The sequence below is a fragment of the Alligator mississippiensis genome, chromosome 16 (assembly GCF_030867095.1).
Source record: "Alligator mississippiensis isolate rAllMis1 chromosome 16, rAllMis1, whole genome shotgun sequence".
Taxonomy (NCBI): Eukaryota; Metazoa; Chordata; order Crocodylia; family Alligatoridae; genus Alligator; species Alligator mississippiensis.
The window spans coordinates 31,789,385-31,815,085 of NC_081839.1; the positions used below are offsets into that span (position 1 = coordinate 31,789,385).

The 25,701-nt window shown below is 48.0% G+C and overlaps 2 protein-coding genes across 2 annotated transcripts; one reads left to right on the forward strand and one right to left on the reverse strand.

The window, feature by feature from the left end:
* The first annotated feature begins 2 nt into the window (after positions 1-2).
* Positions 3-10,895, forward strand: SDHD (succinate dehydrogenase complex subunit D). The gene is made up of 4 exons (XM_014600842.3): positions 3-110; positions 1,021-1,125; positions 4,976-5,120; positions 10,252-10,895. The coding sequence occupies exons 1-4, from the start codon at positions 35-37 to the stop codon at positions 10,415-10,417; spliced, it is 492 nt and encodes a 163-aa protein (XP_014456328.1). The 5' UTR covers positions 3-34; the 3' UTR covers positions 10,418-10,895.
* A 4,659-nt stretch (positions 10,896-15,554) lies between these two features.
* IL18 (interleukin 18) lies at positions 15,555-25,377 on the reverse strand. The gene is made up of 5 exons (XM_014600872.3): positions 24,083-25,377; positions 18,765-18,838; positions 17,097-17,240; positions 16,076-16,224; positions 15,555-15,917 (listed from the first exon to the last, which is right to left on the reverse strand). The coding sequence occupies exons 2-5, from the start codon at positions 18,829-18,831 to the stop codon at positions 15,693-15,695; spliced, it is 585 nt and encodes a 194-aa protein (XP_014456358.2). The 5' UTR covers positions 18,832-18,838; positions 24,083-25,377; the 3' UTR covers positions 15,555-15,692.
* Between the last annotated feature and the right edge of the window lie 324 nt (positions 25,378-25,701).

A 25,701-nucleotide genomic window follows, 5' to 3' on the forward strand; every position in this document is an offset into this window, starting at 1 on the left:
CCTTGGGGCGCGGCGGGGAGGAAGCGGCGGCAACATGATGGCGGCGAGCTGGGCGCGGGCGGGGCTGCTGCTGCGGCTGCGGCCGGGGCCGGCGCGGGTGGTGGGGCGCGGTGAGTGCGGGGCGCCCGCAGACCCCCCCCCCACTAACCGCCCCGCGTCGGCCCCTGGGGGCTGTGCGGGTGTGCCCGCGTGTGTGTGCATGCAGGGGTGCACGTGTGTTTCCCTGTGTGTGTGTGCAGGCGCCCCCGCGGGCTTCCCCTCCTGTCCCTGCCTCGCTGCCCTTGTCCCCCAAAGGCGCCCGGCCGGCCCCACTCCTCCCTGGAGCCCTTTAAGGGTGACGTCCTTTGCAGCCAGAGCTGTTGGCGTCGTTATATGCGTGGCGCTGCTGCCCCGACGCGCGCGCGCGCGCGCGCATACACACATGCACGCACGCACACGCGCGCGCGTCTGGCTTCCTCCACCCTCTGCTGGCTTCGAGGTCCCAGCGGGCCTCGCAACTGCTCAGGGGCCTCGACCCCGCACCGGCCTGTGGGATCTGGGCATTGAAGAGGCAGAGCAGCGTCTTCCCCTTGAACCCTTGTCACCTCTCGGGGAGGGTGCGATTTCGACACTGTCCTGCCCCTGCAGGCTCTGTCTCTGTCGTGCTGACGGGACGTGACGTGGGTGGTTACGGCCTTTCCCTTTTGTAGATGTCTTGAAGCAATGTTGTGGCTGGAGATATGTTTAAACTTCTGGGTGCTTGTGGTTTCCAGTGTGAAACAATGGGTCAAGAAAGCCTGGAGCACGTGGTTCTCAGCCTTGTAAATACTGTGAGTCATTTCTCGAAACCTCCCTTGAATTCAGGAGGAACCTGACTTCCCCATTTCGGGGAGTGCTCCGGGCTCTCACAGGCAGGATTTTATGGCCTCTTGTTTGACTCTTTTTGAAGGGCCAGTTGTTGCAATTAACCTTCCGGGGTTTTAACTTTAACTCTGGGCGTGGTGTAAACGTGTATTACTTACTCCTGGTTCTGTTTTACAGTTCTTCTGAGTAAGATCCTTTTGACCAGACCCATTGTTGCATCTCCGATCACCTTTGATCGTCTGACTCTGACCCGTCAAATCCACACACCTGCCGACACTGTTGGTACGTCGTTAGAAGTGGGGGTGCCTGGGGTTTCAGACCTAGTGATTCTGGGTTTAATTTTCCTCTGCCGCATCTAATCGTGTTCATCTCGATGCACAAAAATTTGATTAAGAACGTCGGCTTTTGTTTTTAGTTGATATTTGGGCTTCCCCTTTATGGTCTGTCCCAATCATTCCTCCCCCCCCCCCCCCCCCCCCCCCCCCCCCCCCGGGTATCATTTCTGTTTCTTGTGTCATAAATGGTGTGGTTTAAACGAGTAACATTTTCCACATGTGCACACAGCATTTAAACCTGAGATTTCAGAACCACCTTTTGCAGTATCTGAATATATCTGTGAATGCTAGAAAAACTGATGAGCTGTTTGGTGGCTTTTCCTTTGACTTCTGTGTGGAAATTGGTATTGCCTGAATTCTCATGTCTCCTTTTTAAAATGATGCTTAATGTTTGCTAGGGCTGAAAAATTCAGTGTTCTTTTTCATAGGATAAAATGAATTTCCCAGTGATGTTTTAGTGTTAGAGCACACTGAAAAACCAGTGTTCAGTGAACACTGTGCTCACAGGAGCAGAACTAAAGTGTGGTAGGCCTTCCTTGGAGTTGCGTTTGGTAACGGCTAGTTCGCAAGCCTCGGCTCTCAACAGCTGCCTTATTGCACGTACTTTCATTCCAGCGCTGTAGCAAAAATGTTCTGAATTCCCTTACCCTGCAGAGTGGAGAAATGTTTTAATTTGATTTTTGGTACAATTCAAATTAAATCTCTGTATGACGTTATGATTTTAGACTGTTCGAAGTCAAATATTTAGACAGGTGCTCCGATGCGTGTATTATATTCTAGACGCAACTTCACAATCGATGCTCTGTAATTTTGCCCTCACTGAGAAGCTGCGGCACAGAGCAGGTCAGTGGCTTGCCCTGGGCTGTGCAGTGAATTGGAAGCAGAACTGAAAATGCAGCCCAAGCATCTTGTTGGATTTTCTCCAGACATTGCCCGGCTTTTCATCCTCTCCTTTTGTGATGTTCTGAGCAGGAATAGAAAGCAGAACCAGTGAAGTCTGTGGTTGCAAGCAGTTTGTGAATATTTAAGCACTAGAACAAACCACTACAATTGTCCTTGAGCGGGTGTACTAGGGCCTGTTATGGAACCCCCATGGCTCAGCAAAGGCATTCAAGAATGCCTGAGGGCCAAAAGGGGGCGTACATCTGCTGGAAGAGAGGGGCTATCGCCAAGGAGGAATACTCCTCCTTGGCCCATGAGTGTAGGAGGGCCATTAGGAAAGCCAAGGCGGGGGTGGAGCTCAGGCTAGCGACCAGGATTAAGGATAACAAAAAGTCCTTCAAATACATTGGGAGTAAGGAGCGGGCACCGGGTAATGCAGTGCCCCTGTTAGACTCAAATGGTAATCTTGTGGCTACACTAGACGAGAAACCCAAAATCTTTAACAAGTTCTTTGCCCCTGTTTTCTTGGACAGGGACCAGGACAGCTCTCCCACCGCAGGTAGGGGCAGTCTTGAGGATAGGACTGCCAGGCCTCGGGTCTGCGCAGAAGTAGTTGGGGATCTTCTGGAAGGGCCGGATATTTTTAAATCTGCGGGCCGTGATGCCCTCCAGCCACGAGTATTGATGGAACTGGCTGGGGTCATTGCTCTGCCCTTGGCCCGGCTGTACGAGCGATTGTGATCCACGGGCCAGGTGCCTGGAGATTGGAAACTAACTAATGTGGTCCCCATCTAAAAGAAAGGGAGAAAGGAGGACCCGAGAAACTATAGGCTCATAAGCCTCACATCGGTCTTGGGGAAAATCCTTGAAAAAATTACCAAGGATCACATCTGTGGGGGGCCAGCAGGGGAGATCACACCCAGGGGAAATCAACAGGGGACAGCAGGGCAGACCCTACAATGAGAGGCTACGGGACCTGAACCTGTTCAGCCTTCACAAGAGAAGGCTGAGGGGGGACCTTGTGACTGTCTATAAACTCACTAGGGGGGACCAGAAGGGTTTGGGGGAGACCTTGTTTCCCCTAGCACCCACCGGGATAGCAAGGAATAACAGCCACAAGTTGTTGGAGAGTAGGTGCAGACTAGACATCCGTAGGAACTACTTCGCAGTCAGGGCGGCTAGGATCTGGAACCAACTTCCAAGGGAAGTGGTGCTGGCTCCTACCTTGGGGGGCTTTAAGAAACGGCTTGATGCCTATCTGGCTGGGGTCACTTGAGCCCAGTTTCCCTCCTGCCCAGGCAGGGGGTTGGACTTGAAGATCTACAAGGTCCCGTCCGACCCGACTTCTACAATTCTATGATTCTATGAACATGGGTTCATCAAAGGCAGGTCCTGCCAGACCAATCTGATGGCCTTTTATGACCAGATAACTAAATCCCTGGATGATGGTGTCGCCGTGGACATAGTGTTTCTGGACTTAAGAAGGCCTTCGACACTGTCTCTCACCCCATTCTCATTAATAAACTGAGCGACTGGCATCGATGCCTACACAGTTGGATGGGTCAAAAATTGGCTGATGGGGCGCACCCAGAGAGTGGTGGTGGACGGGTCATACTTGCGGGATGTGAACAGTGGGGTCCCCCAGGGCTTGGTCCTGGGGCCTACACCGTTCAACATCTTCATCAGCAACTTGGACAAGGGGGTGGAAAACACGTTGTCCAAGTTTGCCGATGACACCAAGATGTGGGAAGAGGTAGGCACGCTTGAAGGGAGAGAGAGGCTGCAATTAGACAGACTACAGAAGTGGGCAGATGGTAATAGGATAGGCTTCAATATAGACTAATGCAGGGTGCTGCACCCAGGGAGAAGGAATCCACAGCACACATACAGGCTGGGGAGCTCCCCCCTTGTGAGCACAGGGGCAGAAAGGGATCTTGGCGTCATTATTGACTCCAAGATGAACATGAGCCGCCAATGCCAGACCGCAGCCAGCAAAGCCAACCGCACCTTGTCATGCATCCACAGATGCATCTCCAGCAAGTCCAGAAAGGTGATACTCCCCCTCTACGTGACATTGGTCAGGCCACAATTGGAGTACTGCGTCCAGTTCTGGGCACCGCACTTTAAGAAGGATGTGGCCTGCCTGGAGAGGGTTCAGAGGAGGGCCACCCGCTTGGTTGGAGGGCAACAGGGCAGGCCATATGAGGAGAGGCTGAGGGACCTGAACCTGTTCAGCCTCAGCAAGTGGAGGCTGAGGGGGGATTTGGTGGCTGCCTACAAACTCGTTAGGGGAGATCAGCAGCAAACAGGAAGGGTCCTATTCCCCCCAGCAGTACCTGGGGTGACGAGGAATAATGGCCAGAAGCTGCTGGAGAATAGGTTCAGGTTAGACATTAGGAGACGCTTTCGCTATTAGGGTGGCTAGGATCTGAAACCAACTTCCTAAGAAAGTGGTCCTCACTCCTACCTTGGGTAAATTCAAAAAGAGGTTGGATAATCACCTGTCTGGGGTCATGTGATCCCAGTGTGTGCTCCAAACAGTGGCGGGGGGGGTTAGACTAGGTGATCTATTCAGGTCCCTTCTGACCCCTAACTACTATGAAACTATAGGACAGTGGGCCACAAAACTAAAAGGTCTCTTTTGCTTTGACTTCAGCTGTTGCATTTTCAGTCTGTTCTAACAGATGGAACTTTCCTTTGTACAAAGCTGACGGGCAGGGGGAAGAGGGCTTTTGCCAGTGTGTCATTTTAGACAATACGGGAGACAACCCCTTCTGGAGGAGTGAGTTGAAGACCTCCTAGCATTGCCAGCTAAGCAGCACATGTGAAACTGCTCAGACAGAGGAGCCGTTGCTTGGCTTGGAACCCTGCAAGCAGAAATTGCCCTCTGAAAATGCTTTTTTTTTTCACTCCAGCCCCCTCCAAGGCTGTGTCTCTGCACTGGACAAGCGAGCGAGTTGTCAGTGTCATCTTGCTGGGTCTCTTTCCTGCGGCCTATGTGTACCCAGGACCTGTCGTGGACTTTTCACTGGCTTTGATCCTCACTCTTCATGGTCATTGGTAAGCACAGAGGACTGGCAGAACTGGAGATGGAAGTTTTTGTGGCTGTTCCAATAACCAGAGGTATTCTCTGAGCTCAGAGCTGTGGTTAGAGATGGAGTCAAGCAGTACACTTAATGTCAGTTTTCTGACTCGGGTAGAATGCCTGGTAAAATGCAAAAACTCATTCCCCGAGTCCTAGGGGCTGGCCTCTTGTAGCCTCCACCAGACTTGCAGCAGCTCGGACCTTCCTCTGGCACTGCCTGTTCAGGTACAGGGCAGGATAGGTGTTCTCGTTATGGGGCTGCCTCTTGTCTCCTCAATTTCCTACACTTCGCTCTCTCTCCATATTCCACATTTTACAAGCAACAGAAACCCTAAGGAGGCTCTGTGACTGTTAACTGCCCCTGGCTAGCATTCATTGTCTTATGGTTTATGTAGGACCTTAAGTTCTGAGCACATCTATGAAAGCAGCACAAGGATAGAATCTGATCTGAAGTGAGATCCCTCCAAAGAAACCTGGGGTGCGAAAGGGGTGCTCTTCCCTCTGTCTTGGTGCAGAGTGAAGGCCTCAGCGTAGCCTTGGAGCTCTATGTTATCCAAGGTCTCCTTTGGGCCTGGTGAAAAATCAAAGACGCAGGTATCTGTGCATGTGAGGAGTCTGTGTTTCTCTGAGTCAGGATATTTATCTTGGAGTCTTGGCCAGAGTCCATCCTGTTTTATTGCCTTTCACTTGACTGAATTCCTCCTGCAGTTTCGGTTGGGTGCAGGGTTTTTCACTTCTTGCTATACACAGTGCAGGTGTTAAAGTGCTGCTGAATTTTTAACCTGGCGAAAACTGGTAGAAGGCCTGTCTGGATGTATTAGGCAGCTCTTGGTGGTGCTGGGATTGAACCAGGGCAGGGCTTGATATCTGTGCAGGCATGCGTGCAGAGATTGCCTGAAGCAAGACATTTGTGTCCATGATGACATCAACATGGATGATGAAATCCCTCAAAAAGTGGAGTTTTGCAACTGTTGTCACCATGGTACACAGCATTTCTCTCTGCAGCTGTAGGATAGCTTGTCTGTCTGGTAGGCAGGATGCCCAGATTAGCACGAGCTCCCTGCTTACAGAGTAATTGGGCCCTCGGGTGCTCTTACTCAAAGAAGCTATCTTGGTACTTTAGCCAGGGGGAATGAACTCCGTGGTTACCTTTGGATATGTCCTTGCTTGTGTTGTGAAGAGCAGCATGGAAACTAAAGCAGAGTACAACCTTCCATGCTTTTCTGATGTAGCCCAGGCTCGTTGGTATTTGGCACCTGCATGGCGAAGGGCTTAGTGACCACAGGTGATGCGTTAGCGAGCACCTGATTTTTCCTCCATATATTTTGGCCCATGTGAGGTAGCTGTTTGTTAACTGCATTAACTGAATAGGTTAATCTAGCAATGTCTCCCCTTCACTGGCTGCATTTCTGTCTTGTTGGACACGTGCCCAGGATGGCAGTTGGCCTACCTGGCTGTGCAGGCATTCGTACAGTAGGTCAGATACCTTGAAAGCGGTGGAACCATGCAGTGCCCCAGGTACCAGTTGCAACCGATTGGATCTACTTTGTGCATCAGGCTGAAAAGCACATCACCGATGCTCTGGGATGAAGGGGGCTCTATATATCAGGCACGTGAGAGAAGTTCTCTGTCTTTTCAAAGTTGTGCCGGAAAACCCTGTGCTCATTGACGGTGGTGAGGGCTTTCCCTAGAGAGCTTAAATGTGGGTTCCGCTTGTTTGTTCCTCTAAAACGCAATTGCTCCGGGAAGGATTTCACCAATTGATGGGGCCACAGGAAATTCTAACCACTACAACTCTGCATGTGCCTGAAGAGGTATCTGCATCTTGCATTTCTGCAACATGACTCAACAGACTTGTGGAAAGTTCCATGTGATCTAATGTGGTTTGATACCAGGATCTTTCCTCTCAGAGCTTCCTGGAGGGAAAGTGCATGCGTGCTGTTCTCAGCCGCGTTTCAATTAGTCCTTCAATCTTACACTGACCTTGCAGAAAGCAGGACAGTGTTTCAGTACTGAGACATCCGGAGCAAAATGCCCCTCTTAACAATCGGGTAGGGACTTTCCCCAAACCTCATGCAATAGAGCTGTGTGTTTGGTTTGTCCCTTCCAAAGCTTGTCTTCTGGAAAAGCAAATACATTACTTACCCTTAGTGTCTCATCACTGGGAAATTCCTGTGGTAATAAGAAACTCCCCACTTCTAAAGCATGGGCACAGGGGCTTAAATCTTCACCTGAACATGCAGTGGCAAAAGGTACATTTTGAACTCTCATTGGCAAACCCGGGTGGAGAGAGCAATACTTAGAATCCACCACCAGCTCCTCTTTAACTTGAGCTGCCAATCTAAGTTTAAACCCAAGTTGTCCTTCTCCCATTGCTGTTTTTAATCCAAGTGAAGAGCACACCTTTTACTCTTTGCTGCCACAGAGCTATGGCCTTAGCTTCCTGCAGGGCAGCCAAACCTTTTGTTACTAAAATAAAAGTACCAGCTTTGCAGCACTGGGGTTTCTGTGCTGTTGCCTCATATGCATCAGGTGTGTTCTCCTTCTTTCTTGTAGCAGTGGACTCTTGATCTTATCACCCTTGGCTAGAGCCCAGGAGTTTTATTACAGTTTCTGCTTTTGGCTGGGAGTATGAATACATCCCCACCCTGGTAGAACACCTTCAAAGGAAGAGATCTTTAAGTCAGTGACAAATGGGAGAGGCTGTGCTGGTGGCCAGTGCAGTGCCAGAGCTTTGTTCTTCTTGCTGTGTTCTCCCTTGACTCTCAGCTGGGGCTCTGCTGAAAACCCAGCTGAATTTAGACCTTCAGGCAGGAATTTCTGCTCTCCCCACGTGGTTATGAGCCACCCCAGGAAGGGCAGTGCTAACTCAATCTGCAAGTTAGTAGGTAAACACCCAGTTCAATTTGCATGAGAAACCTTAAGACACTAGGGTCTTGCACCCAGTTTGGCAGGTCAAGGTTTGCTTGTACAGGGAAACTGCAGTGCAGTACGCTAGGATGTAGACTTAAGGCCACTAGCTGCTGCATATTAACTCCATGTGTGGCCACTTTCAGCACCCAGTAAGACTGAAGCAGGTGACTGCTTTGGTGGGGGGTAAGCTGTACAGCACAAAAGCATTTGAACGGACACTGAGAGCATTGGTATGAGAGGCCAGTGCCCTTTAAATTCATGCCTCCCTTTGCTGGCCAGTAATTTTCCCCGGGAGAACAAACCCTGCTGGCTGACCCTGCCACGTGAGGCAGAGTCAAATGGCTGAGTCACACGCTGACCACTTTGGGCTCTGTGGGGCAGTATGCAGGACATCTGTGGGTGCTGTTCAGATCCATGGCTCTGATCTGCTACCTGTGTAGCTCTAGCTGTTTGAGCTCTAGTATCTTGAATATCCCATTTGTCTACTTCTTTTTGGCTTCTTGACTTCCCCAGCTCCTCCCCTGTGTCTCTGTGATAGCCACACTCTAAGGACCCCTTCAATTTCCCTTATTTTTGATGATCTTAAGGTAACAAAACTCATGTCTTGGAAAAGTAGACCCAGCAAGTTTCCTCTTTGTTTTTTCCCCTTGTGGCAACTGCTTTAGTGCAATGCATGCTGTGAGGTCTCTACGATGGCTTGTTAACCTGGATCAGACGAGATGCCTGGGCTTCTGGCCACAGTGAGGGAAGTCACGGGATCCAGTAAAGGCACAACACTCTTGATCCTAAATCAGCTCATACCTTTTCCAAGGCAGTGCCTGCCAGTCCAGACTTGCTGTGTCTTTGGCGTTCAAGTTCATGTTGATGTAATCCTGCCACAAAGGCAGGGGATAATTGAAATATGAAATAAAGGATCAGTTGCCAACCTGGCCCTTGCAGGAGGATTCTAGGACCTGCTGACCTCTTGGCTCAATGTTCTTCAATCTCAGGTGTGTCCCAGGTACCGCCAGGCTTCACCCATGTTAGAAAGCCTTATCTGGAAGAAGAATGCCAAACCCCTTTCTGCTTCCTGTACGGAAACATGATGTGGCAGGAGACGACGAGGAAAGTTTCAAGTGTAGTCATAAATATTATTTTGGAAAACTGCACTTTTTGTGACAGTGGATTGTTTGGTGGCTTTTTTGGTGTCAACTGCTGGCAGTTATAGCAAGCAGAATGGGCAGCGCTTAACTTTAGTCCAGCTGATGTACCCATATCAGAATCAATAACAAAGCCAGCTGACTTTACGTAGTTGTGACAATTGACAATGAAGCGGTGTGACTGTTGGGTTGTGACCAGTGCTTCGGTAGCACAGAAACCCTCAGGAGACAACTGAGCAGAGGTTGACAGCCAAGATCCCTGCTGAAGTTTCAGGATCGCCATTTGAGAGGCATCTTAAAGAATGCTGGAGGCTTGGTTGGCCTTGCCAGAGATCAGGAGAGAGGGCAAAATCGCAGGATTTCCTACATGTTTCTGGGAGATGCCACTTGTATGCAGGAAGCATAGGGTTTCCTCTGATTTCTTCTGCAGTGCAACCATCGGGTCTCAAACTATCACTGCCATTTGTGAGGGATATTGTATTCTTTAAAGGAGCTGTGTTAAGCTGCTTGTATCCTAGATACTGCTGCTCAGGTTACCTTTAGAACTGTCCTCTGTCCCCAGCTGCCCATAAAGTGGAGCATGGATCTTACCTCAGTGAAAGGCAGCAAGCACCAGACCCTTGCCTACACTAGTCTGGTGGCAAAGCACAACCATCAGGTCTGGTTTACACCCATGCAACGCTGTGCTCACAAGGGCAAAGTGCTCCCTGAGAAAGCCCTGGCTGCTGGAGGAACGTGAGAGTCTGAGGGTGGTCTGTTTCTGGGCCTGCTGCCAAAGTCACTCCAGGTCTCTTGAACAACAGGAGCTGCATCTCCCTGCAGTTTTTGTGGGCAGGGTTGTGTTGGCTGTGGGGTGCGGACACAGTTTCCCTGGAAGAACTTTGTGTGATGCAGGAGAAGGCTGAGGGTGTCGGGGCTCAATTCCTGCTTGTAAAATGCTGATGGAGAATTGCTGGAGGCCGTTGGCTCCTCCAGAGACAGTGCTCAGGCAAGCTGGGCAGATGTTCCCAGGGATTGGTATGCTCTGTTTTCAGCATGTTTCTCTCTTTCTCAGGGGTCTTTACCAGATTATAACTGATTATGTCCATGGGGAAGCATCGGTTATAGTAGCCAAAGGATTTCTGCATGTACTGTCGGCTATGACCTTCACAGGCCTCTGCTACTTCAACTGTATGAACGTGGGCATCTGCAAGGCGGTGGCTATGCTGTGGAGCCTCTAACCTACCACTGAACTTCCAGCACAAAATGATTGTTCACTGATGCCTTTGCTTCATCATCTAATTATTAAAGCATTCAATGAGGGAGAATTTTTTTTAAGTGGAGGAGGTGGGAACAGGCAGTTAGTTAACCCCCCAAGAAGAGCTCAGTGGCACTTTGCTAGGAGAGAAGAATAGACTGAAGTGATCTGGATGCTGACGAAGCTTCAGGTGTAAATTGGGGTGAATTACTAGGGTTACATCAGCAATAATCCCATATGGCTGAAACCTATTTCCCATTAGAATAGCATCTTGGCTAAGTTGGTTGCAGCCTGATTTTTGCAAAGAAAATGTGCCTGTGGAAAGTTGAATCATTGTTCCTGAGATTACATCAAGTGTGTGTGCAACCTGCCTCGTGTAACTGAGGGGGCCCTGAGAGTTGGTGTGAAAAAGGGACACTTTGTTGTTGTTAATCCATTCAATAAAGAATTTACAGAAGACAGTGTGTCTGTCCCTGATGCATTTGTTTTCTCTCCCCAATCATTTTAAAGTATTCTCGTTGCTCCTGCTGTTGGTGTAACTGTTTTAAAACCAAAACATAGACTCCGGTTTTCACTCTTACTGGATATTTGGGAGTGCGCTGCGGAAATGCAGTGTTGAATGTCATCTAGTTATAGGAGGACAGAGTGTTTTGATGTAGATTAAGTCTTAGGAGCCATAAACTGTTTCCCATTATTATGAAACTCAACCCATATGTTTGCCATGATTTCTTGTAGGCGAGAGATCCTAATCCACACCCAGCTCCCTGGCCCATTCTTTCCTAAGTATGTTCATGGAGATTCCAGTGAGGTCTGTGCTGTTTCATCGTTTTATGTTTAAATTCATTGGCCAACAGATGCTTAATCTCATCCCAAAATTCCTTCTTCCCTCTTTGGGAATTAGCTTGGTTGCTGTGCTTGACATTATTCTAACTTCATGAGCAGGGATCTGGGTTTTCTGCTCACCACAGGAAAACACAGTAAAACATAGATTTTTCTCATTCTAAGACGATGAAGTCCCCAGTGGGTGGGGAGTCTGCAGCTGCTGTGCTCCAGCTGTGCCACCCGTGAAGGAGGGGGGGCTGGGTTCTGCTTCAGCTGCAGCAGCTGCTGCTTCCTGCACTGCTGGGGGTGGGGGGAGTGGAGCAGGGGGCTGCAGACCTGGGTTCCTGGCCCTGTAATCCTGTTAGCTAACGACCCCCTCTGGCAGAGCTGGGGGGGTCTGTGGGTGGGGAGTGGGAGGCACCAACAGGGCTGTGGGGCTGTGGGTGGGGAGTCAGGGGCACTGGCATATCGGCTGCTCAGTGTGACATGGGGGGGGGGGGGGGGGCACAGTCGCAGCTGGACCTGCATCCTGGTGAGTGAAGGGGGCAGGAGGAGCTCTAATTTTCCATGGTAAAAAAAAAAAAACAACCCCCAAATCAAACAGCAAAATGTGCTGGTATTTAGAATTTATCTTATTATAGTGATGAGGCACTGGTAGGCTTCCAAAGTGCTTTAAAATCATAAGTATATCAATAAAACATTGCATTCAACTGATACCTATACATATATATAGTGGCGTTTCATTTGAATTGCAGAAAAACATGGATTTGGGGTGTTTTAATCAAAGACCTTGTGACTTTTTTTTAAAACAGAGAAAACCAGGATCCCTGTAAGGTAAGAGGCTACATGGTTGCTGTGTGATGCCAGGAGGATGTTCTGGTCAGCACTACCATGCAATTTGTTTATTCAATAAACCCATTTTGTCTCCCCCGTCCCCACCCTCCACTAAATCGTCTCCATGTGTAAGTGGGAATTAATTCCATTAGAAGAACTTCAGTTACACGTGTAGTGTCATGGAAACACTCGCAGCATGCTTTTGGGTCAGGTCAGCAGAAGCTTTTATTCAAAAAAAAACTACAGCTGTAGGGGGGGGATTCCAAAGTGACATGGATTTCCCAAGCACTTGGAAGGGGTCCCCCCCAAGAGCAAAATTATATACTTTTTAACAGTCACTTACAACTCACGTAATCATATAGTGAAATTAGCATGAAAAGCGGCTATAACATTACTTCATTACTGTTTTGCTGTAATCATAGATTCATAGATGTTAGGGTCCGAAGGGACCTCAATAGATCATCGAGTCCGACCCCCTGCATAGGCAGGAAAGAGTGCTGGGTCTAGATGACCCCAGCTAGATGCATGTCCAACCTCCTCTTGAAGACCCCCAGGGTAGGGGAGAGCACCACCTCCCTTGGGAGCCCGTTCCAGACCTTGGCCATTCGAACTGTGGAGAAGTTCTTCCTAATGTCCAGTCTAAATCTGCTCTCTGCTAGCTTGTGGCCATTATTTCTTGTAACCCCCGGGGGCGCCTTGGTGAATAAAACCTCACCAATTCCCTTCTGTGCCCCCGTGGTTGAACTTATAGGCAGCCACAAGGTCGCCTCTCAACCTTCTGTTCCGGAGGCTGAAAAGGTCCAGGTTCTAAAATCAGGATGGAAACTTATGGGGTAGGCGAGGTTAGTTCACAAACCTCCTTCTTGCACCTGGAAATTGGAGTTGTACATACTTTTTGCTGTCTTCAAGGCCGCGGTGAGTGAAGCAGTTGCAGAGGAGTTACAAAGAACAAACACTTTCCCTTATCTGTTCTACTGTACAGAGCCAGCAATTCTACACAAAGCGGTTACGTCATCTTATAACTCAAATGATCAAAGTTTAAGGCATTTATTTTTTTTCTGATTCCACAGTAGCTTACGCAGTGTTCCTGGTACATCTGTGCATTTTTGAGCCTCTGAAACTAAGCTCTGGTTCAGCAACTGACGCAGCTGGAGCTTACAAGGCAGGATTTCTCTGGTTGCCCAAAACCTTTCCATAAAGTGTTTATGGAGCGTCTGAATCAGCCAGGTGGCAAAGCCAGTTATGGGAAGGCTAAAGTTGACATGATTTTAAAAAGCCCCTTGAATACAACGCATTTGACATGAACAATTTCTTTTTTTCCCTTTTTCTCCCCCCAAAACCATAAGTGGACAACGTGCACTGTCTTGGAAAGAAAAGGGTTTGCTTGACTCTTAATTCACTTGCCAGTATCAGGCAGTTACTGGTATGTACCCTTCCTTGGCCAGGACCCTGCCTTGCATTATAATGGCGTTCTAATAATGCACATTTTTTTTTAAAGTGTAAAAGACCTTTGAGATGGCTGGTTTGTAGCCAACACCATCCTCTGTCATTTGTTCTATATTTAAAAATAAATAATTCAGAAAGTTGAGCTATAGTAACCTCCTGTTTCTAAGATGCGTGAGTCTGGCAGATTACAGTCACTTCTGTTTTTTTTAGAAGTCTAAGAGGGGAAGTGATCTGCACTGACTTGCCCAGTTATCTATAGATGTTGTGTAAAGGTTTCCAAGTCCACATTAATGCAGGGCAGGCAGCACTATGAGTGGAGTGCTTGAAGACGAAAAGTTGTGCTTTGCTGTTGGGTGAACCAGCAAACACAGCAATGTATATCAATATACATTGTTAATCCACTCAGTTTCTTGACTTAAAATTTATATTTGTGGTATAAAAGGAGCAGATGTTATCAGAATATCTGAGAGAGGACACACAGACCTGCCACACTTTTAATCACTCCTTTCACGTCAGAGTTGACTGTTCCTACCTAGAAAAGTCTGGCCTCAGCTGTCTGTTCCTCTTATCGCTTCGTGTACAGTAAGAAGCGCTAGATCTGTACATGAGTCATCTGCAACCCCTTTTGCAATCTTTATTATTGGCTAGTAGAAACAATATGAATCTGCAGGGCTTCAAAGACTTATGGGAGTGACATCAGGAGGGAAAAACTTTCTCACAAAGTGAGTAAAACTGAAACAGGTGGCCCAGAGCGGTGGCGGGGTCTCCATCCTGGGAGGTTTTTAAGCCCCAGTTAGACAAAGCCTTGGCTGGGATGCTGTAGTTGGGGCTGAGCTAGATGCGACCTGAGGTCCCTTCAACGCTCATTTTCTATGTCAATGTGAACCACTTGCACTTTATGAAGTGTTTGTTGCCTTACCTCAGTAGCATAGATGTTACAACCCAGTTTGATCCCTGCCTTTTAGAACAATTATCAAACTTGCAATGCTGGGCTTCTTAGTATTTACTGTATTTAAGTCAGCTGGGCCTGTACTGAGTCTCTGGACGCGTCTACGTGAGACTCTCTGAGTGCAGTAGACTAATTCTACCGTGCATTAGTGCGACAGGCAAAACCCATGCTAATGCTCTAATGTGCAGTAGATTTAGTTTACTACACATCTTAATGTCACAAAAAAAACATTTTTGCTAATGCACAGTAGCACCAATTATGGTGCATTACGTTTAGTTCCTGTCATTACAGGTTCTAAACTTAATACACCATAATTACGGTGCATTAATGAAGGTGTAGATGCTCCATGTCATAGTTCTGGATTTTTAGGTCATGTTTCTAGGCTTAAATCTCCTGTCTGTGCCCTTCCTTAAGCCATGAGATACCACCATATAAGTAGCTTTGGCTCTGGAGCACTGCCTTTTGGTTTAATGCTTGTGGGTCCAGTGTGACAGGTAGCTAGGGATGCACAAGCTCAGCAAAGCAGTTGCTTAGTCTCAGAAACTGCTTTTAAAAGTTGCCAGAGGTTGAGATCTTAGCAGAATACTACGCAGAAGGCTCGAGCACACAGAGTCTAAGGTGATGCAGACAGAGTCCTTCCTGGTTTCATCCTTCATACAGTTACCCTCCCATTCCCCTTAAATAGCACCCCCTGACCCCCAGTCACATGCCTCAGTTTGCAAACTGCAAAGCTCCTGCCCACCCTAGCCTGGTGTGTGGAAAATCCATCTTTCCTTGGCGCTGGGACAGGTTTTGAAAGCAAAATGAATGGGTTCCATTGCTTTCTTGAGAGTTTTGTTCATGAGCTAGAACTGAGCGTGTTTCTTGGCAGGCTGCTGCCTGGGCAAGTCCAGACCTGCCTCTAGCCTCCAACACCAGTTGTTCATAGGAGGAAACGGATGCACGTTGCACTCTCAGATGAATAAAAAGACCGTAAGGCTGCCTCGTGGGAGCCAGTAAAACCTGTGGTACCAGGAGGGATGAACGGCTGTTTCACAAACAAATTAAAAAAAGAACCAATTTGAACAAATGAAGAATTGAATGATTTTAAGAAAACTGCATTATTAAAATTACAAAAAAGTTGGTAATTAACTGCCATGTAAGATGTTTTAAAAGGCAGCCAATAAATAGCTTATGTAGTTGCTTTTAGAGTAGTTTTCGGTTTAGTTTAAGCGTAGAAATGTATCTTCATGGTCTCGTCTACTTCATCTCCACTCTCACAGCTCTTTAAAATCAGTTTCATTAAGCTGCCCTCTTCTGCAAAGGCCAAGAAATATCCTGGCATCAGCAAAGATTCAAACTTGAATGACATGCTGTCTCCTGGTGTAAACAGCTTTTGAATAAAAACAATGTCAATTATTTGGTCTTCAATGTCCTTGGGAGGCTCTCCCTCCTGAAACAGAGCAAGCACACAGATCAACTCCCAGGTCAGACTCATTACCCAGCTCTTGAATGGTTCAGGAACAATTCTGTGTTGCAGCATGTTTGCTGTCTTAGTTTTATTTATTTCACCAGCTAAGGTGAGTGCTGGGAACCAACAGAGCTACTTACCCGAAATCGAACCATTCTTTTCCCGCTTTCATTCGTGCAGTACATAGAGTAAGTCTTGCTACCTGCTTGGACACTGAATGCTACAGCCGGCCCGGTTATAGGTATACCCGTTTCTGAATAATAGTGAATGGTGAATAGCATTCCACTCCCTAAACAGAAAGTGCTCACATTAGAAATTCCCCCAGGAAGGAACAAGTTCCGCAATTTAATTCCACCTGTGCTTTATTGCACCACAAACAGCCACTTTTTCTACTTGTTGGAAAGAAGTGGGGCCTGTATTTGTTTTGTATCCTGTCCTAGGATGGCTGATACAATTCATTTGGACTTCTCTGCTGGATGGAGCAAATGGTAAAGGACTAGGCATTGCCCGTGTGTGTGACGTTGCTAGGTTGTTTTAGTTTGTTGTGTGAGCCCTCTAGTGCATGTCCAGAAGGTAGAGGTTACGTTTGCTGCTAGTAATGAGCTCTGTAAACCTGGCTGGGAATGAGCAAAGAATGTTACTGCTATAGTGTAAAGCACTGAACAGCTTTTAGTGCCTCACAAAAACAAAAAGGGACCTTGCAATTGCACCCAGGACAAGAACAGAGGGTAGGGGTCATCAGTGTGGCTTTGCAGCACCATCCTAGCCCCCAGCTTTATTCCAGGCTGTAGAACCTCATTCCTTTTGCATGCATGTGGCTCTCAGTAACTTTTTGATGAGGAATTCCCTTGGTCTTCTGTTTGCCCTCAGGTACCATTTCTGATCTTTACTTCCCTCTGGGAAGCAAGTCTGCGCTCTCCTGGCTGACATGAAATGTGCAGCATCTTTTAGGAGATGATGAAAGGCCTTTAGCTAACTGCATTTTTTTCCTGAGGTGGTCAGAACAAGCTATGGCTTCTAGCAGTGGGGGTTATGTTTCTAGTCCTACAAGCTGCATACGTTGCCCTTAAGATTCAGAATTCAGTGATACCACAAGGCAAAAGGTTGAGTGGACTGAAAAGGTGAGTCAGTGATTAGAGAGGCGAGATAATTTTCACATACCATGTTTCACCTCCTGATCTGCCGCAGATTCGAATACCCCTACATTTGAATCTGACCGCACCACAAGTACTTGACTGTTGATGTTTCGAAAGACTTGCTGACAGATGCAGTTTTCTTTCCGCAGGGAGTCGCACTCTAAAGCTTCTGTGGAAACATTAAACAGAAAGTCCCATTGCATTGGTTTAGTTTTAGCTCTAAATGAGCAGATCAGCACATCTCCTGTATACAGAAGAGCTAGAAGTATAAATAGAAAGGTAAGGTGCTGGAATAATATTCAAGCAAAACAGAGACTGTGCTATATCTCTTAGTATCCTGAGCAGAAGTGGGGAGTTGTTCCCAAAAGTCTGGAGTCTGGAGAGCCAGCATTTGCATAGTGAGAAGGGAAGCTGTTCTTCTATACATTGCCTTATTCCCCCCCTCATCCACTGCAATGTCAACTTGAAGGGGAGAAATTGGAGATGTTTATTCCCTTTCCCGAACCGGCTATTCTGGCATACCTTTCTCCAGTCATAGGTACCCAGGCCTTGGAACAGGAGGCTACCCCTAAATCACTGAGCCCTCTCCCTGAACTGTTTCTTTAACCCATTCAGCTGCATTGGAGCAGTTATTTTGTTGCTGCTGGGTTTTTTTCCTAAAATCACCTCCCCTCCCATTGCAGGTTGTTCTAGACCCTGGTTTCTCTGATGGACAGAAACCCCCTTCTGACTTCCACTTTAAATGGATTTACACCCATTTGTTCTTGTGTCCACATTGTCCTTGAGCTCTTCTCCCTTGCAGTGGGCCTGCCCTCCCTATGTAGTTTTACTGAGCAATCCTATCTGCTCTGTCATGCATTGGATGAACCAAGCTTTGCTGCTAGAGCAGCTCACCTGGCCCAGAGGGCCTATATTTCACTTGGAGTCACTTAACAGCGAGCTCTGAAAGATTGGACTTGTTCTTACACCTGCCATTAATTTGGGTGTGAAGTCACTACCTATTGCTTCATGCTAAATTGGGTGGAATTAGTTGGTGGGTTTGGGGATGAAGGTTAGTTCTGTACTAGTTAATCATATAACTAAATAAAGTAATAAGTGACAAGCAAATAATCAGCTTTACCTTCATCATCTTGGTTCCAAGCAAGCAATGAAAAGAAAGAAAAGGCTGTTACAAGCTGCTTCTAAATGGATCATTTTCTAGCCACTTTCAGTCAGCAAGATGAACAGGTTCTCTCTACTAGACCCCTCCCCATGCCCCAACAGTCCTCCTGTTTGTGGAGATACTGTAAAAGCTACTGAAGTCCCATCAAGCAAGGAACTGTGCCCGTAGTAGTAGTCTAGCTTGAGATTTAGGAGAAGACTGATGTGTAACTGGAGGATTAAAATAAACACAGTCTTAAACTATTCAGTCTTCTAACAGATAAAATTAGTCTTGGTTGGTGCAGCTGAAGCTCCAAAAACTGGGCTCCACTAGCTGCTTGGTGACATTTCTAGGAGCACTGAGGAAACCAGAGCCCAGGCCTCCCCGAAAGCACAGTTTGTTATTGCAGGAAGTGGGGATTGCTCTGAAGGGTATAGGGAAGTAGAGCAGCAGGCTACAGTAGCAGGGTGGTCAACTCAAGCAATGGAATCAATTGCTTGGCCAGTTTTGGTTTGTTGCAGGCCCACATGTATAATAAAAGACAAATATTACCTTCAAAATAGAGTTCAAGATTTTCCCCAAACTGGACTGGAAGGACCAAAACATCTTTGCAAGTCATCTTCGCTCTGCAACAAGAAAGGAAAGAAGTCCAGAGGCGATAATAGCCCTGCTCACCCTTCAGATGGAGTGGGCTAATGCCGGCCAGTTCTCTGCTTCCCATTGTTACGCGGTGACGCTCGTGGGCTGAGAAATCGATCCGTGTGTTTTACTATGGATCACTGGAACAGAGAAGTTTTTTACCCCTCGCCCCTTGACACTGAAGGTCTGCTTTTAACATCTTGTTTTCTAACATCTTGCTTCATGTTAGCTCTGACAGCCTCAGGATTGTTAGAAGAGCTGAGTTTGATACTTTCCCAGTTTCAATTACATCATTTAAAGACAAGAGGCGCCTTCTATTTACAAGGAGATTGAACGCCTATCCCAAAATTAACATTGGTGGTAAGTTACCAGATATCCTAATGGGCAGGTGGATCTCTTCCCTCAGTCAAGAATTTTCTAATCAGCCAGCTAGCAATGAGATACCATTTTCTGTCTTTCAGTTTCATTTACCCTGGACTGCTTCTGGTGCTGATTCCAACTACATTGACATATGCCCACAGTCAGGATCTAACGAGAGCTCTGTTGATTCTCCTGTATTGAGGCCTGAATCCAAAAATAAATATTTAACAGAACATCTTTTGCATTGACTTCACCAGATTCCTAACTCCATGGAAAAAATCTAGCCAGGAAATTATTCATCACATCTCTCTTCACTTCTTTCCTGCCTCAGAAGACTTCCTTTTCCTTTTGCAATCCTATTAAATGAGCTCCCTCTACCAAAAAAAATAGATCTGGTACATCATTGTTGTACCCTTTGATTACTACAATTAGCCATTTAAAAAATGTTGAAGATGCAATAGCTTGCAAAAAAAAAAAAAGTTGCCTAGAAAAATTGGCCCCCTAATTACTACTTCCCAAAAGACCATGGGGCTAAGGTCAGAGGTTGTCTTCTCTCCCCCAGGTGTTCGCTGTCTTTAAGCACAATCAGCAACAACCTGAAGATGGAAGAAAAGCAAGAATTAGCTTGTAGCTTTCTGGCTCTTCTGTTGTGGAAGGAAAGCCACAGCATGCATGGTCTACGTTGAAGTACCCAATACTATACTGGTATGTAGTGTATCTACACAGATAAAGTTTTTCACACCTTACGTATCTTTCTTATACATCTGTAATTCTTTACCAGGGTAGCCAAACTTTCAACTTCTTCTAGCTACAAGCTGAGGTCTTGATGTTGCTGACAGCCATGGGATACAAGTTAAAGATATGCATGCCCTAGAGATCGTGTTCTGTGCCTTGTGCCTCAGCTCAAATACTAATGTGTTTATTAAATATTACTTTCTTCAGGAGCCACATCTAAACTGCCCGTATGCTACAGTACTAAAGAATTTGCTTGTAAGTAACTTTCCTTTCTGATAATCCCTGGTACTATATATGCTGGCCTAGAGCTCTGTTTTGTTTGCTGGGGAATGCTGAGGTTATGCTGTAATGCACATTTCAGAAAAAATGATTTGCAACAACTTGACTGAACTGAGGCTTCAGCTGGAACAAATCTCTGCTCTAGGGAAACTACAGCTGTGCACAGGCATAAAAAGGACTTTTACTGGAAGGGACTTGAGTAACTTGGTATAGAACTACAGTAGTTCCTAGAAAAGGAGTTGAGAGGAGGCAAATTGTATGACTGTAACCCATAAAGGAACTAGGCTTGCTAGTTAGGTACATTTGCCTAGAGTGATGGGTTTATGGGGGTGTGGATGTGTATTCAATTATCCCTTTCTTTCACCCTTGTATGGCAGAGATTACTAATGCTTTCCCTTCCTGTTGCCCTAATTACAAATAATTCAATAAAGGTGTTTGAGTTATCACAAATGTTCGTGTTGCCCAGAAAATTATTCAGACTGACATGAGATTGCAGTTCAACTTGGACTAGCTGTAGCTGAAAGTGCTTTCGAGCCTTCTGGAACACATCACTTCCTCTTGAATTATTCATCTTGTTTTTTTTTTTTTAAACATTTTTGGTTCTGTTGTGCTTTACTCTCCCTTGTCTCTTACAACCTCAGCATTCATATCTTAATATTTTTATTACCCTTAAACTGATTCATAGTTTGAGACAGATAAACATGGGATATTGCTTAATTGTAGGCTTTCTTCAATAACTAGATGCTTTTATCTCTAACATAGATCATGTTTTATTTTCCTTAGTCACTTATAGTTCCTATACAGACAGTCTTGGGGGTTTTTTTAGCAGAGTAAACGAATCTAAATGGCTTTCAGAAGATTTACTGTCACTCAGAGTGGCTAACTGTGGCAAGGGGCTAGCTGGGATAATGAGTTGTATTACACACCTAGCTGACAATCCTAGAGGAACGGAGTAGGAAGAGACCTCAAGCATTCAGCTAATTCATCCTTCTTAAAATGTAGACGGTCTGTGGGAACTTTGATGCCTGGCAAAGGTATTCAGAAAACAAGCTAGCTGTCCTACAGCAAGGTAGTAGGCAATCTAAAATCACTTTCTTTCCACGCTGCTTTGAGTTTTACTTCAAGGTGCAGGAAAAAAAGGTATTGGGTCACTAAAGACTTTTCTGAAGAAGATATCTAGACTCTTTTAAGAACTGGATTCCTACTGATGCACCAAGCATCTAAGGGTTTGTCTGATCTGTGCTTCTGCTATTTGCTTCAGCCTTGGTAGTAATGACATTTTAAAATTATTGTCTTCAAGAACCAAAGCACTTGAATAATTTATCTTTAAAAGCTAAGTGATGTCTTAACTTCCTCTTCAAAATTAAAATGCCTTGAGCTCCCCACCACTCAAAGAAAGAAGGTGGGGGAGAGCAAAATGATAGAGGAAGGCATACCAAGAACAACTGCATCCCTTTCCTTTCTCCTCCATCTCTGCTTGTTGCTGCCTGCTTGTCTCATCCAAGCCTGTCATCTGCTAAAATAACTTGCCTTTTTTTTTTTTTTTTACTTCCTTTCCCTGAGGTAGAGGCTGAAACTTTGTGAGTTCTCTAAAAATCTTTTGGAATGAAGTGTTCAAGGCCACGGTGGCTTTTGAAGAAAGCAAGCAGTGCAATCTGGCTCCGGTAGCAGCTACAGCTGTTTGACTGTGATGTGTCGCACTACTTTTCGGCACAAAGAAGACCTGTATGGGCGTGTTCAACAACACTACTTCTAACTGGCAGGTCTGCAGTCCCCACGGCACAATCTGCAGCCCTGCTAGGTGTGCAGGCTCCCTGTGCAGTGTGTAACAAGGGCTGGGCATCTCTGTAGGAACCCCAAGGCTAGCATACTATTCTTGTCCTTGATCAATAGCAAACACTTGTGTCTTAAATATTCTCCCCTCCCCTGGTAGGGCTGAGATGCTTTGCTCATTGTTGCTTGAACTTGGGGCTTAAGGCTCTGAGGTTATGCTCTTCTGCAGGCAGCATCGGTAGCCTTCTCTTTCAGATAGGACTCACTCCTTTCTCTCAAAAAAACCCCGAACTTCTGAGAAGGAAGTGTGTTGGGCAGTGCTGCCCCCTCTTCTCCAATAGCTCTATACTTGGAGCATGAGCTCCTGGCTCGCCCCAGTCCTATATCCAATTCCCACCCTGCCCCATTCAGGCATGCCAGCCTTCCCTGTTCGAGTGGACCAGGGAGCAGAAGCAAGGGTGAAATACTTATCCTGCATGCAGCCCCTCTCCCACTGCTCTTCCCAGGAGAGACTCCAGCCCAGGTTTCACGTCCCTGGTGGGTCCCCTCACCACTAGGATTCTGCATAAAAAAGGATGCGTTGCCCTGAGAGTGATGGCAGCTGCCCTGAATGTCCTAGGAAGTCAAGTCCAGTAAGACATGCTCCTCTGGAAAGAGAGGTGGAGGGATTTCTGAACTGTAGATCCCAAGCTTCTTGGCACCACCATGCCAGGCTGCACCTTAAGTACCAGGGGATCTTTAACGTCCAAGTTATAGTACCTGAGGGACTCAGATGCCTCAGGATCAAGCAGTAGCTGAACAGGGATTTTGAGAACAAGTCCATAGATTTTTTTTGGTTGTCATCTGTCCTGACATGTAAGCCACCAGAAACTGATTTTGACATGAGTAACACGCAGGTTTGCCAGGACATTTTTGCCACTCAGAGATGGTGAATATAAAATCACCATATTCAAACTTGCACACACTGCTGCTGCCGCCCAACGAAACATAGCTTCTTCCCGGTAATGGGAGAATGGGCATCACACCAACCAAGAAGTGGCAGACATGCAAGTGTGTACAAAAAGTTGTAAAGTTTAGCTGGGTCATCATCACCCTTTCCTAGGATGTGGCAATTAAACAGCAGGATGAACACCATACCCCAATTAAAATCTCCATTCCTGGCATCATAGTAGCCTTGACTCAAGGACACTCGTTTTCTCCTTTCACGGGCTGTGGGTCCAGCTACTCCAAGATGCCTGAGCCAGCTTTAAAGCATCTAGCGTAGCTGCATGGGCTAACCACAGGCATCTAGACCAGGGGTAGGCAATGTTTTTTGGCCGGAGTGCCAAAAAAACCACACTATCTACCTTGGAAGGTGCCAGAGTGCCCAGAGCAGCTGTGCAGCCTCCCGGCTGCAGCTGGCGCATGGAGCCCACTCTGCTTGCAGCAGAGCTTGCAGCTTCCCAGCCTGCTGCTGGGAGCAGCCTGGGCTCGGTGACTGGCAGCAGCTGCTTAGAGCCTGGGCTGGCTGTGGTGCGCCAAGCAAAATAGCCTTGCGTGCCATGCTTGGCACACGTGCCGGGGGTTACTGACCCCTGATCTAGACAGATGTGCCCTCTCTATCTCTGGTTCATGCTCCTCAACCTGGCTCCTGCCCCTGCCTTCAGGCCAGGACTGCCGGCTGTGCAGCGAGGGGCCCCGTGCCATTGCCCTGGGGCTTTAGCAAAGGAGGCTTTGAGAGATCCCTTGCCCCCAGCAAGGGCCGGACTGCCCCGTTATTCCCCTGGCATCCTGCTTTGCAGAGGGGCAGCCCCTGCCGCTGTGCCGGGGGCCCCCAGACACAGCCCCCTTGTCCCAAACGGGCCAGGGGAGCCTGGAGCCTTTCTCCCCGGGGGAGGCCTCCCTGCTCCGAGCGAGCTCACCATTTCCCGGCAACTTCCCCTCCCTGGACCCGGGCGCCAAGCCCAGCGCCGCGGGGCGAGGGACCCGACTGCTGCTGCTGCCAGGCGGGGAGCCAGGGAGGACGGTCCCCCCGCGATACTACCCGGCTGCAGGCAGCCCGGCCCCGACCCCGCTTCAGCCGCGGGGGGCGAATGAGGCATTACCTGGTTCCGTGCAGGGTGCTTCTCGGCGGGTGAGCTGCGGCTCCGCGGCTGGAGATACACTGCGGGCTGCTTCCCGCCTGCACCGGGGTTGTTGCTGGAGGCTGGACAAGCCCCACGTGCGAGGGGCGGCCCGCGGCTGCTCCCTCCCTCTGCACAAAACCCAAATTTTCCCACGTGCTTCGCCCCCGGGCTGGGCAGCACAGCCGCAAGATGAGTCTCGCAGCAGCAACATCGCTTCCTTCCGCTGCGCCCCGCGCGGTCACGGCTCTTCCCGTGAATCCGGTCTCTTGTGTTACACCAACTTAAATCGTTGGGGAAAAAAATTTTGAGCAAGTGACAGTTTTTTTTAGCGAGCTAAAACATGTTCACATTCATGTACTTGCACTCAGCTGGCAGGGCTCGGGTTACCAAGCCACCCAGATCACCCTGCACGAGCCCGGTCCTCAGTATGGACCCTGCTCCTGATGGTCATGGCAAGCACAGGGTTTCTGAGCAATGATTTTCGGAGATCACCGATGACGCCTGTTCAGTGACATGGCACCCGCCCTTGCGCCCGGCGGTGTTCATCGCTGGCTCTGGCATTCGTAGCCTGGCAGGAATCGGGCAAGTACAAGGGATTTCCCCCGCTCCTTTCAGTCCTCATAACGAGACCAACTGACCGACCGCACAACCCCAAACGGCACGTTTGACAGGAGCTCCCCTCCCAGCATTTAACCAGGTCTTTTTACTGAGATGAGTGATACATTGTAACCTTAGACTTGGTCAATTGTGGAGCTGGTTACAACGATATTGTAGATTCAGGTCTTGATTTACTACTATAGTGACATTAACAATGTGTTTATCACGTTGGTGGGCTCCATTGTTAGTATAGTGTTTGTAGCTGGGTTTCTTTCTTCAAACGTGTTGCTTTTATCCCGCGGGCGGATGTGTGGGGTGTCCTTTTCGGCGGCATGGCGGCAAGGCATTTCGCCCGAATCCTTCCGACCTTGAAATGGAAGGAAACACTTCTTCCTTGTCTGTCTTTGTCCTTCCCCTCCTCGCTGTTCCTGGGGCCACAGCCGAGCTCTCACTTGCACTTTCCCAACACGGCTGGAAACAAAGCAGCCGCAGAAGGGTCATGTGAGTGCGATGTCTTGTATTAGACCCAGTGAAGAGTTGGAAATATTTTATTTTGGTTTTTGGCAAGTTTGGGGGCACAAGCGCCCTTCTTCGGGCACGGGGGCAGCCTGCCGGCGTCCTGCTCTCTCTCGGGTCGGCTCGAAAGGAGCTGAACGAAGCCCGTGTGCACAACGCAGGGCTGTGAAAATGCAAGTTCAGGCGCACTCCTTTCCCTGCGATCCCCGCTGCGTTTTCGCAGCCTGCACCTGCGGGCACCGGGGCGGAGAGGACAGCCCCGCCTGCCTGCAGGGGGGCCGTGCGCTCGGCCCGAGACCAGACAGCAGCGCTTGGTGCATGTCTAGTGACAGGTCCGAGGCGGGCTGTGCGCTCATGCCCCCGTGTCCTCGCGAGGGGCGCCCGCAGCCTCCCCCGGGGCACGGATCCCGGCTTTTGGGGAACTGCTGCTGGTTCTGCCTCGCCCGCGGTTTCATTTCCCGTCCGTGGCTCTTGCTAACCATGTC

What these genes read in the sequence shown, in the direction of transcription:
- IL18 (XM_014600872.3), bottom strand. Translation starts at nt 18,831, where the DNA reads ATGACTTGCAAAGATGTTTTGGTCCTTCCAGTCCAGTTTGGGGAAAAT. An exon ending in TCTTGAACTCTATTTTGAAG is followed by an intron (nt 17,241 to 18,764) that starts GTAATATTTGTC and finishes ATGTTTCCACAG; the next exon opens with AAGCTTTAGAGTGCGACTCC. An exon ending in AGATCAGGAGGTGAAACATG is followed by an intron (nt 16,225 to 17,096) that starts GTATGTGAAAAT and finishes CTTTCTGTTTAG; the next exon opens with GGAGTGGAATGCTATTCACC.
- SDHD (XM_014600842.3), top strand. Translation starts at nt 35, where the DNA reads ATGATGGCGGCGAGCTGGGCGCGGGCGGGGCTGCTGCTGCGGCTGCGG. An exon ending in GGCGCGGGTGGTGGGGCGCG is followed by an intron (nt 111 to 1,020) that starts GTGAGTGCGGGG and finishes TCTGTTTTACAG; the next exon opens with TTCTTCTGAGTAAGATCCTT. An exon ending in CACACCTGCCGACACTGTTG is followed by an intron (nt 1,126 to 4,975) that starts GTACGTCGTTAG and finishes TTTTCACTCCAG; the next exon opens with CCCCCTCCAAGGCTGTGTCT.